Genomic DNA, 19,200 nt, shown 5'->3' on the forward strand with positions numbered 1-19,200 from the left:
ATCAATATATCTTGGTGGATATGTGCCACATTCTTTAATACAAAGGGAATAACAAAACAAATCACTGTGAATGTCCTAGCCAATGATGGTTACGTGACAGTACTTTAATGTCAACATCGCAGAGGTTTTTACAGTACAAAAGCTGCGCTGATATTTGCAAGAAAGAGCAGCTAGAATTAGAGTGTCACAGCAGAAATTGACTAGATTGGTTACAATAATAGGCAATTCTTAAATAAATGATCTGCAAGTTAAAGACTGTCCAGTATCAGCATACAGTCTTTTCAACAACTGACAAATAAATAAATAAATACATAAATAAATAAATAAATAAAGCTTGGTTTGCAGATGGTTCTGTAAAAAAAGAGACCCTTGGGAAAACATGGACTGCAACTGCATTTTGCCAAAAAACAGAGAGAATATTTTATGATAAGGGACAAGCTGGTTTAATAAATCAATTAAAACCAGGCGAAAGAGCATTCATATAGATTGAGAGCTAAGCCATATACATTGTTCTGAGATTGTGGTTACCATACCAATATCAAAATGAATGATGGATGCATAGAAGATCTGTGTGGGGAGAATATGAGGACTGGAAATGGATTTGGAACAAAGAGGAAATACATATTATTGTTTTACTTGTTGATGCATATGTCAAAATTGCCACTGCTGTTGTGGGGCATAATGCCAACTGAGTGAAAATTTAACAAGCAAGCTCACTGCATGACAGCAGTTTGAGCCACAATGAAGAGCAAGAGTGAAATAATGGGTATTTTGTGACAAGAGGGGGGCATATGATCACTTGGGTCCTTTAGGATGAGTAAACACTACACAGTGGGCAAAAGAACACGGAATGTCATTTCAAATAGTGAAAAATATGCCGAAAGGTAAAATACAGCATCTATTGCAGCCCAAGTTATACGGAACATTGCTTTAAGGAAATAAACTGGGACAGATCTGACAAATTGATTTTGCTGGACCGTTACCCTTAAAGCAAAGTCAGCATTACTATCTGACTATGGTGGACAATTATTTAGTCCAGTTGTTGGGTGTGGCCAGTAAGAGCTTAAACTTGCTGTCCTAAAATGACTGGAGAAGTTATGTTCCATGTATGAAATATGAAATGATCAAGGATTTCATTCACTGATTTAGAAATAAAAATGTATGAAAACAAATGGAGTGTAATGGGTTTTACACATTCCTTATCATCCTTAAGCTGTGGATTTAATTGAACACATGGATAACCTGCTGAAAGATCAAATTAACAAAAAAACTTTGCAATTCTTTATGTATGGTTAAAAGTGTTAATTTAACCATTAGACCAGCAAAATAACATGTCTCCTGGAGAACAAGGATCTCCCCTACCGTTGCATATAAACTAATAAACTATGCACTGAGGAATAATTGTGTTATGCAGCCTTGTGAGATGGCAACCAGATACTGTTCATCCAATGCTGGCAAATGCTAACTAAACATATCTTTTTTTTTTTTTGCTGGGACAGAGCAATGTGCATCACCTTAAAAAATTCAAATCTTTCTAGAGTGATGGGTCAAAATACTACCATTCTCAGACTGTGGACATGATAGTTTATTAGATTCAAACTGGAGTATCAAAATAGATAACCTCAGAAGTTTAGAACTGATAGCAAACATGGAAATAAGAACTAAAAGAAAATTCAAGCCAAGCTAGAATTCCCACTGTGTGATTCCTCAAACCTGTTGTATCAGAGGCACGTGGGATATATGCAAATAACACTTAAGAACATCAGGTGTTTCAGCTATATGGCAATTCTGTATGCAAATGACTTTCTTCTTTTTTAAATAATTTAATGGACAAATTCAGGCCAGTAAAGCCAAAACCCACTAGCTGTGGACATGGATGTTTTGGCCTTTTTTCTTCTCTCTCTCTCTCTCTCTCTATAGACACTTAACTTTTTCTATCTATCAACTTTCCCTCTGCTTCTGATTACTGTTGTATATGCTGTTGCCTGTATGAACTAGAACCTGATTTACAGTACTTTCTGTGCTCTTATCTTAAATACTGAGTAAATTGTCATTACTTTCACTCTAAATGGGGAATTCATTATGTATTGCAGCTATATGAATTACTTTAACATTATTTTATTGCCTTCTTTGTAAATTACACCTTTTAAATTCTCATGCTACAAATGGGAATCCAAGCGCTATAATGCATGTTTATATTACCTCATGTATACTGTACTGTTTGTAAACATTATTACTGTGTATGTAATACTTTGTGGAGCTTTTCTCCCTGGGCCTCCGCTGAAAAAGGGCACAAGCTCAGTCAGACACCCCCCGTTAACAAATGTCAAATAAATAAATAAATACATAAATAATGAATTGAAAGTGACATTGCTACAGAAAATGCTAAGAATAAATGGTTCTATCAAGGTACCTTTGATATAATCAGTACAAACTTTGTTTCTTGTCTTATTACCTGTTTATAACACTGTTACAGTTTCTCAGTATTAGAAGGATTTGGGGGTCTACACCAAAGATGCTTACCATGGAAAAGCGTATTGATGTTATTGTAAATAAATGATTCAGCACTATAAAATAATGAAACATTAAAATCAGAGATGGTAATTCACTTGTACCCTTATTTGTCTTGTTTGTCAGATTTCATACTGAGCATAGTTTCACAGTATTAGAAGGATTTGGGGGTCTACACCAAAAATGCTTACCATGGAAAAGCTTATTGATGTTATTGTAAATAAATGATTAGTCAGATTTTATACTGAGCACATTGTCATCATTTACGTTTCATTAGCTTTCTGAGAAAGTTTATAGACTGCAATGTGATGTTCACTTTAGTGGCTTCAGTATCTTAGCTCTCATGTTGTATACACAATGTACAGTAGGAGCTTGCATTTGATTTACTACTTATATAAAAATGGAATGGTTGCATTTGTGTCCCTATAACACAGCTAGGGTGGGTGAGGTAGCATGAGGTTCAGTCCACTACACGCACCATTACTTCTACATTTAGTAGTGCTATAAACTGTACAAGAAAGAGAGTGTAACTCAAAATATTTCTTCATTTCTGGAACAAGTTACCTGCCTTTGTAATGGATGTCTACAAAGGCGATTATTTTTAAGAGACAGCTGCTAACTTTAACTGGAATAAAATTAAGCAGCATTATTTATTATGTTCACAGTGACCATTAAAAAAGTAATAGTCTCTTGTATTAATGAAATCATCGATGAAATTAAGCAGCATTGCTTATTATGTTTACAGTGACCACTAAAGAAGTAATAGTCTCTTGTATTAATGAAATCATCGATGAAATTAAGCAGCATTGCTTATTATGTTTACAGTGACCACTAAAGAAGTAATAGTTTCTCATGTTAATAGTTTAATCAGATTTTCATGCTATTTTTCTTTGAGGAAATTAAGGCAAAAAAACAAAACAAAAAACAAGCAGGTAAAGACATGGTGATCCCTTTGTGTGCATACGTGTGCATGTTTGTGCGTGCACGTGCATGTGATTGTATGTATGTGGGTATATGTGTGTTTAACAGTGATACTAATATTTCTTTCTTTTTCTCTGATCCTTAATATTTTAGATTCTAACATGGTTAACACAGGTGAAATGAATGGGTCAGGTAATCTGATGGACTTCTTAGAGGACCCACTCCCTGATGTTGGGACTTATGAGGATTTTCATACTATTGACTGGCTGAGAGAGAAATCCCGTGACACAGACAGACACAGGAAAGTAAGTGAACCTTTCCTATTACTTGCTTCTTAGTGTTAAGTGTTTGTTCTGGTTGTTGGAGCAATAGAACAAGATTCATCCTTAATATCATTTTCTCTGCTTAAAAAGTTTGCATTCTGGAACATTCACCATCCAACACTGATCCATGAAAATGTCATTTACACAAAATATATATCTATATATATCTATATTGCATACATAAAATATCTATTGTAAAATGTTTTCATACAATGTGTGTTCCGACATATGCTAAATTGGCACTCAGAACAGTTTGCAATAATGGGTGTATCTTTACCACTGACAGAAAAACAGCTGCTTCAGCAGTAGCTCTGAGGAAGAGCTCAAGTCAACCCCTAACCAGGAAAGCCGAAAGACATGCAGTTTTTAAGCAACAGCTAATTTTGAAACATTATGCATGAAAAAGGCAGTAATCAGGCACTACCTTAAGCCCTCAGAAAATAGTATTCAGAAGTTTCAAAATCATTTAGTATGTAAGTGAACTTTGTGTACAAGTAATTCTTTACATATCAGTTCATAGTAGTTTAACAGTATGTGTGAACTCTTGAAGAAATGGTTTCACATATAACCAGATGTAACTTTATCATCCCAAGCAGACAGAGAGTCAGCAAAGAAGAAATACTGATGCCATCGTATACTAAACATGTAATACATGACATTCTTCAGATGTTTACAAATCCTTTGGCAAAAAAAAAAAAAAACACTCTTGCTTTTAAGTGGAAGGAGTTTACTATTACTGCCACAGAAATGAAATGGTTACCAAGCTACTATCTATTTCCAACGTGAGCACCATAATTTCCCTTTTCTATTTAACACTCATCCATATTTCCATTTTTCATTTCAGTTCTTGTTTTCTGTGCCTAGTTTGCAGGCTGAGTTATGCATTAGAACAGATTTGGGCCTACAGCTTCAATATGCCAATGGGAAAGAAGTGTGCACTCAGCAAATATATCCCCATGTTGTCTTCCTTTCCAAAATAGCTTTACAATGATCTTCTTTACATTCTTGTAACAAAAACTACATATGTTGGCTTTCATTGCCTTAATTATGTAGGCATTAAATGTTTTGACAATTATTTGTATATCGGGGAACATAAAAGACAAAGCTAAGGGACTTTGTTACCAGGGCTGAGGTATGAAACCCTTATATGATGGCTTGTAGTTATCATGGTAGTCAAAAATACTATGTTATCTTTGACACTGGGGGAGGAGGAAGTGAGAAGTCTTGAAGGGAAGCATTATTGGGCAATACAGACATTAAAGTGCATTGTTCATGTTCATACATGTATCAGTTTTCCCCCAGCATTTCTAATTTATGTGGCACATTTCTTAATAAAAAAAGCTTTGCAATTTTTCCTATTAAGAATGTGGCCACATAAATCTACTCAGTCCTCTGGTAATGTCACCATAGTGATTGAATGTGGATGTGTCCATAGACATTAATAGCTGTATCCGATGCAGGCACTTTGGTACATCAATTAAATTCTATGGACACATCCCTATGCTATCCTTGTGTCAATGTGACCAAAGAGTAATGCACATTTGTGTGACCATATCCTTAATAATGTGTTCATAAAACTCCTTATTAAGAAACAGACCACAGAAATTAGGAATGCTAGGAAGAAATGCATCTGGGCACAACTACACATTGTGATGCAAAGAGGAAGTGAAAGAAATGTAGCAATGCACTTTAATCTGAAGTCATTACATTAATCCCTCACATTACTGTCCATCATTTGAACCAGCAAAGATGGTAAAAGTGTCCAGAGTGAAGTATGCTTGCTACCACCTAGCTAGTTAATGGAGTTGAGTCCGAAAATCTTACTACATGTTCTACATGCTATATCTTTAGTTACATATTTAAGATGTACGACATGGCATAAAATGCAGTTGTTTTGTAAACAGGCAACAGCATGGGAACTTAGTTTACAAATGGGTCTGGGCAGGGCTATTTGGAATCTGAGGAAGGGGCTAGGAGATGCAAAATGTGTATGCATGTGTTGCCCCAGGAACAAAGCCTCCTTGTTACACCACAGTCCTGAGCGGAAGAATGGAGAACTGGTGAAGATGCAGTGTAGCTGAGTCAGAGACAAAGATATTAAACATTTAGGATGTGAAAAATAGTGATATCTGTGCCAGTAAAAACTGATACTGATTTGAGAGAGCACTTGCAATGTAAAAAAAGTATTTGTGAAGATAAGAGAGTTTCAGGCATCCTCAATGTACTCAGTTAAGTACATCTTTTATGAGGATTTCTCAGAAATATTATTTCTCAGGTCCAAGGACATTTAGAATTGTTTAATCTAATGACAAAATGGTAGATCAAAAAATCTGCATACGTCATACTTAGATACAGGAATAATCACTAAAAACAACATGTTTATGGTACTGGCGGTAACGGCTGTAAATGCTGAGAATATTTCTTGTTTGTATAAGGGACGACATTTGGACAAATGTGGCTGTTTTCTAAGTGATAGACAAGTGGGAGGAGGTACAACAATATGAGATCTGAATCCAGAATAGATATGTCAAGCTACATCCTTACGTGAAAAAATTGCCAATGAAAGATATTTGGCTACAATTGTATAAGGACAAATATAGCCTAGCTGAAATACAGAAGGCTTTCCAAATGGACATGATTATAAAAGCACTGCTTTTGGTATTTACTGCTCTAATTTATTTTGATGAAATTGAATGATCTGTAACTAATCTACCATTGATGATTTTTCCATTGGCAGCTAAAATGTTTTGGTGCATTAAAGTAATTTACAGCATTATTTAAATGCTTATACCCTGTAATGTGGGGAACCTTCCTCCATAACCCCAGTCTCTGAAAATAGTACCTCCAATGTTGCACTGACTCAGAAGAAAGGGAAATAATCTCTTTTTTCCAAAGTGGTGTGATCTCAGAGGTATATTTGATCAGTAAATTGGGGGTGTGGAGGCAAAATCCTGCACTGTGGAATGGAGGGGACACAGCCCTCCCCCTCTGCAAAAATGGTTTGGAAGTGTATTTTATTTTATATATCTGTCATCTGTCAGGTCCGGTAGTAGGATGATGTGTGGTCTGCCGAGCATCGAGTAAACCCATATCCAAAACTTTATAGGGAAATATATATGTCTGCATTCATGCAGTAGGGAACAGTTCAGGTTTTGTGAGCTTTATTTCTTTATTTATGTACATTTGTAAACCTGGAATGCCAATTTGGGAGGTCATATTTATAGTGAAGTCCCACAAGAGTGCTCCCCAAGCATCATTCATTACATATAATTAAATGTACAGTTATCCAGTTATCAATATATTAGTGCAAGCATGCTATGATAGGTAGCTGTGAATATAGGTGAATATATAGACCAAGAGTAATCTTGCTTGTGTACAATGCTTCAATCATTCAAACAGGCTTTACATTAGAAAGAGATGGAGACTACTTATATGTGATCATCTTCATCAATGTGAATTTAAGAATGGACAGTGGCAAAGGATGTCAGACCAAGTGGTATACACATACACACACACACACACACACACACACACACACACACACACACACACACACACACACACACACAAGAAAAATTATTAATTAATTAATAATAAAAAATAAATACATGTTAATGAATGTGCCAACACATGCATGCTTTTATGCTTTAAAGGGCTAACAACTACTTCTCAGATGGTGCAAACCATATCTACTGTTTCTTTCTCGCTGTTGATATATTTATTTTATTTTTGTGTTTGGTGATATTCATAAAGTGCCTTTGTAACTTAACAACAGTGTAATATTTGCTGTGATCTTTCTAATAAATGTACATTTTGTCTGTTCCTTGCTGTACCCATCTGCATAATACCTCTGTGACTAGTGTCAATGTAATATGTGTATGCACCAACAGGGATCTTCCGGGGTCATGACTAAAAAGGATCTTCGGACCAGTCTACTTGCGTGATTACCAAGTAAATAAATAAATATAAATACAAAATAGAGCATTACATAAAAAGTGTAGTTGCAGCAGCATCTCTTCACATAGTATTTCAATGATGAGGCTGAGAGTATTGTGATATGCTGAGTGAAGTAAGTTAAGGTAGAGGGGACAGGCTGAGAAGGAGTTAGGAATGCAACATATGAGGTGTGGCTGGAACTGCAAGAGAAGGGTAGTCAGCTGACACTACAAGGCCAGGTGCTTTTACCGTGATATAATTTTTTTTAGCTCTGATTTGATTGCCTTTCCTTTTGGAATACATCCTAACTGTCAGAATGATGTTGGGGAAGATGCTAACATGTAAAACGTATACCATTAATAGATTATTCCATGCTAGATCCAGCCATTCATCCATGGCTCCTTTTTCCCATTTTTGCACATGGGCTCAGGGTGTCACTTCAAGAGTGACAATAATCTAGTGCCAAGGTTTACACTTCCAGGTGGCCAGCCCTGCGACATCTATTTACAAAATATTTAATAAAACAGATTATGTCATGTTTAGGAACAGAGAATAGAAATCAGCTAGTAAGATGAGTTACATAACATAAAATAGGAAGTGGCCCGTTTACCAGAAGCCTTAGTTAACATATTGGCATTTGGTAAGAATTAAGCAAGTCTTACTAGAAAACAGGTAAAATATGTAACAACTGATATTTTATTAAGATAGCTGTAAGTAATTCTGTGTGAAGTACCAATTGTATGTTGTGAATAAGTATTTAAATTATGAAAATTTTAAGCATATGGATAACAAATGTGTAAATACTGCATGGTATATTTTTGAACACTTTAGAGATTTAATGCGATCATAGATTTCATTTTTTTTACGTTGCAGGCACAAACACCAGCTTTGATTACTGGCATCATATAGTTTGGAGTTTGCTCCACTTAGTATTCCAATTTTCCTACCTAGCAGATATTCTGCAAAGTCTAATTAACAATCGTCTTAGTCAGCTGCATAATGTAGAGGGATAAAGCCTTGACTATGTTGCAGGTAACCTGAGTTTGATTAGTGCCTCGTGCACCTTTAGGGCTGACCAGGGAAGACAGAAGTGAGCGTCTGCTGATTTCTCACCCATCCTAGTCAGAGGGTAATGGTTTGGTTCACCAAATAAGGTGAAACCTAGAGGGTGTGCTAGGTGTTACGCAATGGAGACAGAACCAGCCGAACCTGCACAGTCGCAGTACTTAGCACTAGTAAGCTAAGGGGGAATTCAACAGGATTTGGAAGTAAGTTTCTCCTCAAGGCACTACAATAGCAGGCTTGTCAGAGCTGCAAAATGAAGGGGACTCCCAAATGGAAGATGGTAAACCACTCCCCAGGACATTCAAACTGGCAAGCTCTCTACCACCCATCTCTTGACAGGGACTAGAGAGTTCATTGGGAATCTCAGGTGGGGACAAATGTGCCATATGGCTGGTGCCCAGACTGGTGGGTGCTCATTCCCTCTGTCAGTAGAACAAATGGATCAACTGAGTGTCAGAGTGAGTCATCAAGGCAAGGTCCTGGTGCAACAAAAAAAAATAAATAAAAAATGCAAAAACTCTCTTATTTTCCTCAGTTTCTTATAAGAATTGCTTTGTGTCACATGCATTATTGAATTAATTAGTCTATTTAACCATAATATCTTTTTAGAAATGCTAGTCAGTTTGCGATCATCTGTTACAGTTTCGGCAAAAAAGGCTTCCTTATATCCCCTTTGAGACATACATCTTGTATTCTCAGATTGTGACTTCTGTTCTGTTACATAATTTTGAATTACATAACTCCCCTGAGGTTTTTAAATCCTTTATCACATCCCTCCTCTTCCTCTTGTCTTTATGACTGTACTAATATGCTATTCTACCACTTCTCTTATTGCTTCTGGTGCATAGGAATGCACAGGAAGGATGAAAGGGACTTGCCACACATGTACGGTTTTTGTATACATACATTTTTCATAGTCTTTAACTAACAAAATGTCAAGATAATGAATACAGTCTGGCCATATTTTATATGTAAAATTGCACCACTACTCACCTATGTTCTTAAATGCTGAGTGAGGTTTCCTACTTCACACACTACTCTAGGCGACACATTACTGACAACCTTCAAAGAAGGATAAGCACTTCTGACTCTCTGTGGGTGATAATTCTTCTTGCACATCATTGTATCACCCTGGCCATTCCTACTCCTCTGCCCATGGCTTTCTGACCTGATTTGACCATATCTACTTTCCTTCTAGTTAAGGTGTTGCCAGTGAGTACTTGAAATATATTTGAACACATGTCCTCTAAAGCGGCAAGCCACAGGTATGCAGTTTGTCAGCAAACCCCCTCTTATCTTCAGTCAAGTTAAAGTTCCAGAATAACATTTCACACACTTTCTGTAAAATACTTCCTCAGATGAAAAAACAATACAGGTTGTCTCATTTATTTAAATCATTCACACTGATGTATTGTGAAATCTCCTGTACCTTCCCTGTGGTATGCCACAATCCCTGTATCAACAGTACAGTATAATTTACTCCTTTAGTTAGAGACTTTATTCTCAGTTAAAGGGGCATTCAACATAAATGTAGATCAATGTGTTTGTGTATATACCTTTAAGAAGCTATCCAAGGGCATGCACAAGTGTACAAATACTGAGCACGTGCAAGCTAGACTGCCATTTTGTAGTAAGCTGTTGAGATGTAAGCATGTATGCATGTAAGGACTGCCCGTTAACCAGTTTGTTTGTATTTTATGATGGTGCTATCCATCCTGATGTGTTTCTATGTATTAAAGCATCTAAATGAAAACCTCAGCCTTCTTGTCATATGTGTTAGAGATGAACAAGTGACAATAAATATCGAAAAATTTAGAAATTTTTCATCTAATCTTGATATTCTATGATAAAATAATGCACCATAGCATCTCTGTGTTTATATTATATTTTAATTTGTTATACACAAGAATGACCATAAAGGGGATTGGCATGCTGGCTTGATTTTTTTGTTTTAGTTTATTTGTCTTGTTTCCATAATGTAGTTTGTGCCCCCATATTGTGACACAGCATTAACTTAACGAATGAGCATATTTGTTTCTGTGTGTTTACAATGACAGTACTGGCTTTTTAGCCTATCTCTAGAAATACTATTAGTTTTTCTTTTTCATGGAATTACTCTGATTTATGCTAACCAAAGGGTGCTAAAAAGCCATTTTTGTAGTACAGTACATTACTTTTTTTCACATGGAAATGAAGTTATTTAATTCCTTGATCCTCTCTACAATCTTGCAGAAATGTTACAGTTGACAGCCAAATGTAAGAGCTCTGCTCATTCATTTTTGTCTAATGGGTCACACTTCAAACAAATGTTAAAGTAAAAGAAGTCTAGTACTTGCATTCCATGCTGTTCTTAATATTTATTTTTCATGGATTAAAAATAGTACTCCACTGGACAAAAATGAGGATACTTACAAGTGTACTAATAACCAAACAAAAAAAAGTACAAACTGTTAAGTACAAAAGGCACTAGAAGGAAGAGTTTCACACCACAAAAAAGGTTTATTATACAAACCCCAAAACAAATTGTACAATAAATACTTTCATCACAAATACTTCGAAACTTCCTCAGATAAATACAGAAAATTAAGCTATTATTTAAAAACTTGCAACAAATCATGTGACTGAGTCCACCAAAAATTTAAAAGAAACATTAACCATTTTATACAAAATTAGTTAAAACACAATATTCAAACCTTAAAAACCTTTATAAACATTACATAAATACAAACAACTAAAACATTAAAACATGTCATCTAAAATATGATGGAGATGGAAATTGTACCATTAATGCCTGGTGCACAACCTGCATTTAATACTAGTTGCCAGGCAAGCTGCTTTTTCTCCAATATTAAACCCCCCTGCCACTTTCAATATGCTGTTTGACTATAACAAATTTGAAAACATGGTTGGGGTAAATATGAATATGTTTAGCCAGTGAATTTTTTTCATTATGCTTTTTTATATCATTCAAATGTTCATAAACTCTGTCTTTTAAAAAACTTTTGGTTTTACCTACATAGAAGCATGGACACCTCTGGCATAATGCGATATAAACTATCCTTTTGTTAGGCAGTTGAATCTATCAGGGATATAAACCCTTCTCCCATTAACAATAAAGCTTTCCCCAACAGCAATATGTTTGCAAATTTTACAGTTATGACATTTAAACATGCCCTTTGTTTGTAGAGAAGCAGGCATTTTAACAAGGTACCTTTTCTAAAAATATACACGGTCATTCTCCCAGTTGTTTACCCCCAGCATATTCATGCAATACAGCCCTGTTCATATTAAATACAACTCTTATAGCACTACTGTAATTAGAAAATGTAGTAATCAAACTGCTGGCACATGTTAAATTCACAGGTGTAACCATGTCCAAACTGGACTCATGGACCACATTTTCACCCTGGTTACCCTCAGCAAGAATGGGGGCAAAATGCAAGGTTCTACTTTTCTGTATCACTTCTTGTAATATGTTATCAACAAAGTCTCCCAGGTAATCAGTTCATATTATCAGCATATCCCCGATGTTCAAAAATTCTTTGAACAAAATAACCATTCTTGCCGCATGTACAAATTGCTCTTTCACCACTGCTTTCTTTTGGTGAAAGGGATGTATGCTAGAGTAATGAAGAAAGTTGTTTGAATAAGTAACCTTTCTGTAAATGCCAGAGGTATGCATACATTTTTCGTAGTCTTTAACTAACAAAATGTCAAGAAAATGAATACAGTCTGGCCATATTTTATACGTAAAATTGCAAAAAATCTGTTGTGTTATTTAAATATTGGATAAGTTTTGCTATCATAGCCTGTTTTTTCTTCCAGACTAAATGCAAATCATCAAAGTACCTTGTATATAAATGCCAGTAATCTGTATATTTACTTTTGAGTACAAAACGTTTTTCCCTTTGTAACATAATGACATTTGTGTAAAGTTAACCACAGGCTAACCCTAAGGCTATTCCTTTTTTCTGCAAAAAATATTGCAGGTTGCAAAATAAAATTATTATGCAAAACACTTGACAAAAGCTCAACATAGAGATTCACCCTATCCTGGGGCACATCTGTTTCAGTGTGTAAGAACTCCGCAAACCATTCAAGACCAATGCTGTGGGGAATGCATTTATACAGCCCTTTCACATCTATAGTCACAAAGACAGCTGTCTCATCAAATTTCAATTCATTACATTTTTTAAGGAAATCCAATGAGTCCCTATTAAATGAGAACATTTTTTAAAAAACATCTTTTAAGTGAAAGTCAGAAATTTTGCCAACATGGATGTCACAGAGTACCTCTCATCAAGAATAGGCTGCATTGGGTGGACAGCAAGATCCTTATGTATTTTTGGCAAACCAAAAATAGTAGGGACTATCAGATTTTCAAGATGTAGAAATATGTATCCATGTGCAGAAAGTTATCCTTGCATAAGCACATCATGTAACATTGTTTTAATCCTGACAAATGCAAGACTCATTTCCCTTTTTGAGATCTGTTCATATGTGTCCTCAGTCAATATGGCATACATTTTTTCCATGTACTGCATGCCATCCATAAGGACCACCCCACCCCCCTTGTCCAGTTTCATAACATGTACCTTGCTCACTTTCAAGAGGATTAACAGTTTAAGATCAGCATCAGAAATATTAGAACCACTTGTATGTTTAAATCCAGGAGGTCCTTTACACAGGGATCTCATATCCAAGTCACATATTCATAGGTTCATAGGTTCATAGGTAGGTACTAGGCTATCGGCCCAAGGGCCTACGTAAGCCTAGCCAGCAAGGTACCATAGCTTACGCCACCCAAGAAAGTTATTTTCCTTTGCCACTGTCCAGCAGAGACACAGAAGTGATCCCTGGGATGTATTTCCTATTTCCCATCCACTCATCAAGATTTTTCTTGAAGAGTGCTAATGAAGAACGTTGCTTGACATAGATGGGTAGCTTGTTCCAGAGTATAGGAAGTCTCTGGGACATGAATCTATCAGTCCAGCGTGTCCTGTTTATTGTGGTGACAAGGTTTAGGTCCCTAGAGCGTGTAGCTTGGAGCGATTGGGATTTCTTTAGGTGTAGCATGTCCAGCAGCTCTGGGTTTGACATAGCTTTATATGTTAGGCAGAGATCACCTCGGAGTAGGCGATATGCTACGGAGTAAAGCTGGAGTTTTTTCTTTCAAGAAACAAAAGGGCAGGGTGCAAGGGTGGGCTGTAAACACTCGATGATCTCAACCATGATTCTGCACCTTCATTGCCATCGAATAATAACTTAAAATTCAATTTCCTAATACATTAATGGATTTTAGAGGTTTCATCAACCAAGTTGTCTCCTCTTAGCTGTAACAAAAGTGAAACCTTTAGAGAGAATGTCAGCATGTTTTTGATTAACTTCATAGGAACTAAAGTTAAATATTTAAAGGTCAGCTGAATAGTCCAAGATGATGTCACACTATGTTGGTTCAGTAAGAAAGGCATTATCAAAAGTCACTGTCTCCACCCCTTCCTTCGCGAGCCTTTGCCCTGCCATTTTACGGATTGTCTGTGCGTCTGCAGGACTTGATTGTGCCACTGTTTCCTCTGACCTTGCTGCATCATACAAAGATATTCCTAAAAACTCTTTGAAAATGTTTCATTTTAGCTGTTAGAAAATGACAGCACCGAAATGTGAAACCGTACCGGCCACCTTCGAATGACAGTCGGGCTGATAACCATAGAGCCAATGAGATAAAGGTGGACACACCAGACACTCATTATGTAAAGTATCACCCTGCACAGAGCACCCTCAAATCATGAAGCCACCACTTCAAACCATTGTTACTCAAAACCTCCATTTGTGGTTCTCCAGTTGGCATTATTTTATTTTAATCCTTCCTTTTAGTCAGCTACAGTTAATAGAATGCAGCCTGCTTGCACTCACAAAAGGAAATGAAATGCTGCCCTTCCTCTGAGGGATTATGACTGTTCTCATCCTGCCCTGCCCTCCCCCAGGATGGGCACATTCATCCTTGCCGTTGTTGATGCCACTAGATACCCAGGTCCTCTGACTGACCTCCATTATCTGGGTTGTAGTCAGAGCTTTATTCCTCTATGTCACTGGCACTTGCTCTGGTTGTTCCTCATTATGGCATACTGCGTAGTCTCTGCATAGGGAAACCTTGCGCTTAATTCCCTCTGGGACATAAACAGACTATACCACCACTCTTCAACAAAATACTTCTTTCACTGAGCTCTTATGAGATTCTAGGCTTCGCTTTGAAAAGTCCACATCACTAGTTTCTTCATCTCTTTCCAAATCCTTCTTAGCTCCTTAGGTCTATACACATTACCTTATTTGTCTTTCCTGACAAGTCATACAAACCTACTACAGTGCCAAGTTGAGGGCATCACTTTCCTTCCTTGCCGTTTATTTTTAACAAATATTTTTCCTTGACAACTGTAGTATCAGTTCACACCAGGAAATTGTGGGAAGGAAACAAAACAGTTAAAGAATATCTGCACTGATATTGCTAATCATTGTCCCTGTGGGGATTCCAAATTGTTGTTAGCTATTTTTATAAATGATCATGTCTCTCAATGTCTTAGTGCAAGAAATCTGGACAAAGCCTAAAATAATGGGGGTCAAAAACCCAAAAAAGGGACAGATTTTAAATATTACTCCTATAAACTTAAAAAGTTGCACATTTTTTTAGAAAGATGTGAAGTCAAATGTATGTCATTATTTAGTGACTTCAGTCCTCAGTGATTTGCCAGAAAACCACAAATTTTATGAGGAACAGACCTAAAATATGAGGCAAAAGTCTGGACATTCTGAAAAATCTGAACAGTTGAGAAGTATGTAAAATGGATGTATATCTGTTTCAGATAAGTAGAGAATTTGTTGACTGCAGCAACATGCTAAGTGCTGAGAGGTTTGTGTGACACATTTATTTTGATTTACAGATCATTCAGAAAAGTAAAGAATCTATGTGGGAACTTGTCAAGAGCCTACTGGACGCCTGGTCAGGATGGGTGGTCATGCTGTTTATTGGCCTGATGGCAGGTATGAAGAACATGAAGTCTCTTACTGTTATGAGATATGATATGTTCATTTTTTAATATAGGTGCTTATGCTCTTTTTGTAGTATAACTCTTTCTCTGTATTATTGACTCTACCTATCCCATTGTTTGGCTTCTCCACAGTTTGTTTTCTAAGTTATGTTAATGGTTGTTTTCCACTGAATGGTATACATACTACTAACAGTTATGTAGATGAAATAGGTCATTATCTAGTGAGGTTTGATCCAAGTCTTTCAGAATATACAGTGTTACAATATATAAGGACTGTCTTCATAGAAATGAATCAGGAATCTGGAAGATGGGCTTCCTGCTATCTTTCTCTTACTGTTCTTCCTATGACTCTTTATATAACTTTCTCACATTATGTGATGATCAGTTCCATCCAGTAAGAAAGCAGTTAACCACAAGACGTCTCCCCATTGGCTGATCAGTTCCATCCAGTAAGAAAGCAGTTAACCACAAGATGTCTCCCCATTGAAAGAAGTACGGTCTCATGGAGGCATTATTTCATCTTTGTCATCCCTCATTATCAGGCGTTTCATCTCAGGGTGATCAAAACTGGAGGGGGCTTATTACACTGTTCCTCATCCATTAACACCCATACCCATATGATATTTTAATGAGAAAAATATCTCTGGTATAAAGTTAACTGCATTACAATATTTAGCAGAATATTAGAATTTTCCTTTAAATATTTTGCAACACTTCCTATACCAGTTGCTGCCCTACAAAGGTTTAACTGGTGAGATGCCTTCAGCTCTCTTGCAGTTTTATAAATCCATTTTACGTAACTTTACATGTATTTGTTATCTTGCTTATTTTGTGTTTAGTTTGATAATTTGTAATGTTCCCCATCCTACTGACTTGGAAATAATTGAGACGGAACATATAGTATGAACTTATCCTCTGCTTCTGGAGACATAATTTCACTTCTCTTTTGCTAATTATGTGAAGTACAAACAGAAGAATACAGAAAACAAGTAGTCTAATTTTTATGCCAACTTATGGGTACATCCTGAACCCAAAATCATGTAAATTCCAGGGCACCTTAAATAAACGTTAGTTACATGTTTATGATCAAACTGTAGCGGTAGACATCCAGCATAAGAACGGAGAGTCTACACCTAGAAAATGCTCTTTATATCTTTGCATGCCATTATATGCTAATATCACTCTTTTGGAATGCTGCAGCTCTATGCTGAGGATGGTCTTAACCACTCTTACAATCACAGTTACATATCATATGTGGATGTCAACGGTTATTTTTCTTTTTGGTAGAAGTACTAGAAAACAGTATGAAAAATGTACAGCTTAACCTATATAATACACACACACACGCACACACACACACACACACACACACACGCACACACACACGCACACACACACACACACACACACACACACACACACACACACACACACACACACACACACACACACCTGCATGTGTGTATGTATACATATGCATGCATGTGTGTATATAGCTGTATCTCTTTCTGTCTGTGTCTGCATGCATGTGTGTGTATATATTTAAAGTAGCAGACTTATACAGCCCCAAGTAAACATGTCTAGCGATTGCTTGACTTTTAAATATCAATTTGCTACTGCAAATTTCACCACAGTAACCAGGGGTGTTGATCTCCTTGATCTTATCTTTACAGACTGCTTCCCCTGCTGTTGCACCCCACTTGTTTGTACACACCAAGTGAAATCTGATCACCACTATTCAGTCCTCCCCAAAGACAAAAATCCCCACAGTATTTCAGGATTGCTCAAAGCCAAGTTATTACTCCTTACAGGTTTCAGTGAGAAATGCAAGTAACTTTTTCCTTGTAACAAACTCATTCATTATTCTACCATACTCCTGTGAATTGTACTCCCTTATGAATAGATGAACAGAAAATGTCATTCCTGTCTACCACAGAAACAGTTATGAATTCAGAAATAAACCTGCATTAATGGAGCACCCATATAAATCAACTCTGCATAAAAGAACTCAAGTGTTTGTAAAAAAATCCATCTTCTGTAGTATAAAAGCAAGTTAAGAGTTATTGAGCAAGACTCTGAAGCATATTATTAGGAATGCAAATGCATTTGAGAGCTTAGAACCACTTCCGATATTAAAACAGTCACAATACCTTTCTCTACTACATTAAGAACTCATAAGAAGCACCCAGTTCTGCTCCAGTGTTATATCCAACAGTGTATCCCACACTGACCCAGAAATTATAGCTAATATCTGTGCTGAAAAAGTTATCTGCAACTTTGCACCTACCACAGACCCCATCTCCCCCACAATTTCTCCCTGAGTGTTCCTTCCTGTTATCACCCTTGATCAAATGGCATCTGCTGTTTTCAAAGCTGAGAACAGTAACTCCATGGGCTCGACTATATTCCAGGTTATCAGTTTAGAAGTATCAAACCCCACATTGCCCAACATCTCCTAAAACTGTTTAATTTAGTCTCTGCTCTGGCTATGTAACTGCAGCCTAGAGAACAACCACAATTGTCTCCTTCTACTAGGGAGGTTATAGTAACAATAGGTGTGTCAGTCTCACTGACATTATTTGTAAAACTGTGCAATGCATTGTAAGTGAATTAATTAAGCATGAATTAGGTGACTTCCACTTCCTCATACTCAGTCAGTTAGCATTTGCTAAGTGTGAGTTATGCTTTCTTAACCTGGTTGATTTTTTTTGCCAGGGTTACAGAAGTTACAGATGAGGACCAGACTGTCAATAATTGCCACCTTGACCTTCCTAAAACCTTTGACACCATTCTGTGCATTGGTTTCGAAAGCAAACAATAACTCCCAGTGCTAACTGTTATGTTGTTTGCTGGATAGCTAATTTGCCTTCAGAATGTTCTCTCATAGTTTGAGTAAGGAGTATCTCCTCTAGCCATAGACACATTGCTAGCAGTGTCCCACATGGTTCAGTCTAGGACCTCCCCTTTGGCATTTACTTGTCAGAGGTAAAAATGGGCATACAAGGTATATAGATAACCAAGTTTGCAGATTATTGCAAATTGGGTAGTGCTGTCAGCTCATCCCATGCAATCCAAAATTTTCAAGCAAGGTCTAGATAACACCAACACCTGGTATGCTAGTCACGGGCTTACTTTAAATGTTAAGAAATGTAGCATAGTTACAATTGGTAAGACCTCTATTCCTTCCTCTTACCATTTCTCTGGAATTCCTCTTAAAACAGACCTCAATATTAGAGATGTGTGTGGACATACTGACGGTGAGCTCCCTTTCAACCACCATGTTTTAGCCGTGGTCAGAAAGTCATCCTATCTCTCACAGCATATGTGTTGTGGCATGTCTTCTATGTGCACAGATATCCTTGTCTCCTTTATCAGACCCATTATTGAGTACAATACTCACT

At 36.7% G+C, this 19,200-nt stretch overlaps 1 protein-coding gene across 5 annotated transcripts in view; it reads left to right on the forward strand.

Moving 5' to 3' along the window:
• The window catches only part of CLCN4 (chloride voltage-gated channel 4), a 449,930-nt gene that overhangs the window by 107,665 nt on the left and 323,065 nt on the right, over positions 1 to 19,200 (forward strand). For all 5 annotated transcript variants that reach the window (XM_044072575.1, XM_044072579.1, XM_044072576.1 and 2 more), the window contains exons 3-4: positions 3,586 to 3,737; positions 15,692 to 15,791. In XM_044072575.1, coding sequence (XP_043928510.1) covers positions 3,586 to 3,737; positions 15,692 to 15,791 — 252 coding nt within the window. The remainder of the gene's footprint in view (positions 1 to 3,585; positions 3,738 to 15,691; positions 15,792 to 19,200) is intronic.

Source organism: Protopterus annectens, chromosome 5.part0 (genome assembly GCF_019279795.1).
Source record: "Protopterus annectens isolate FY-2018-M chromosome 5.part0, PAN1.0, whole genome shotgun sequence".
NCBI classification, from domain to species: Eukaryota; Metazoa; Chordata; order Ceratodontiformes; family Protopteridae; genus Protopterus; species Protopterus annectens.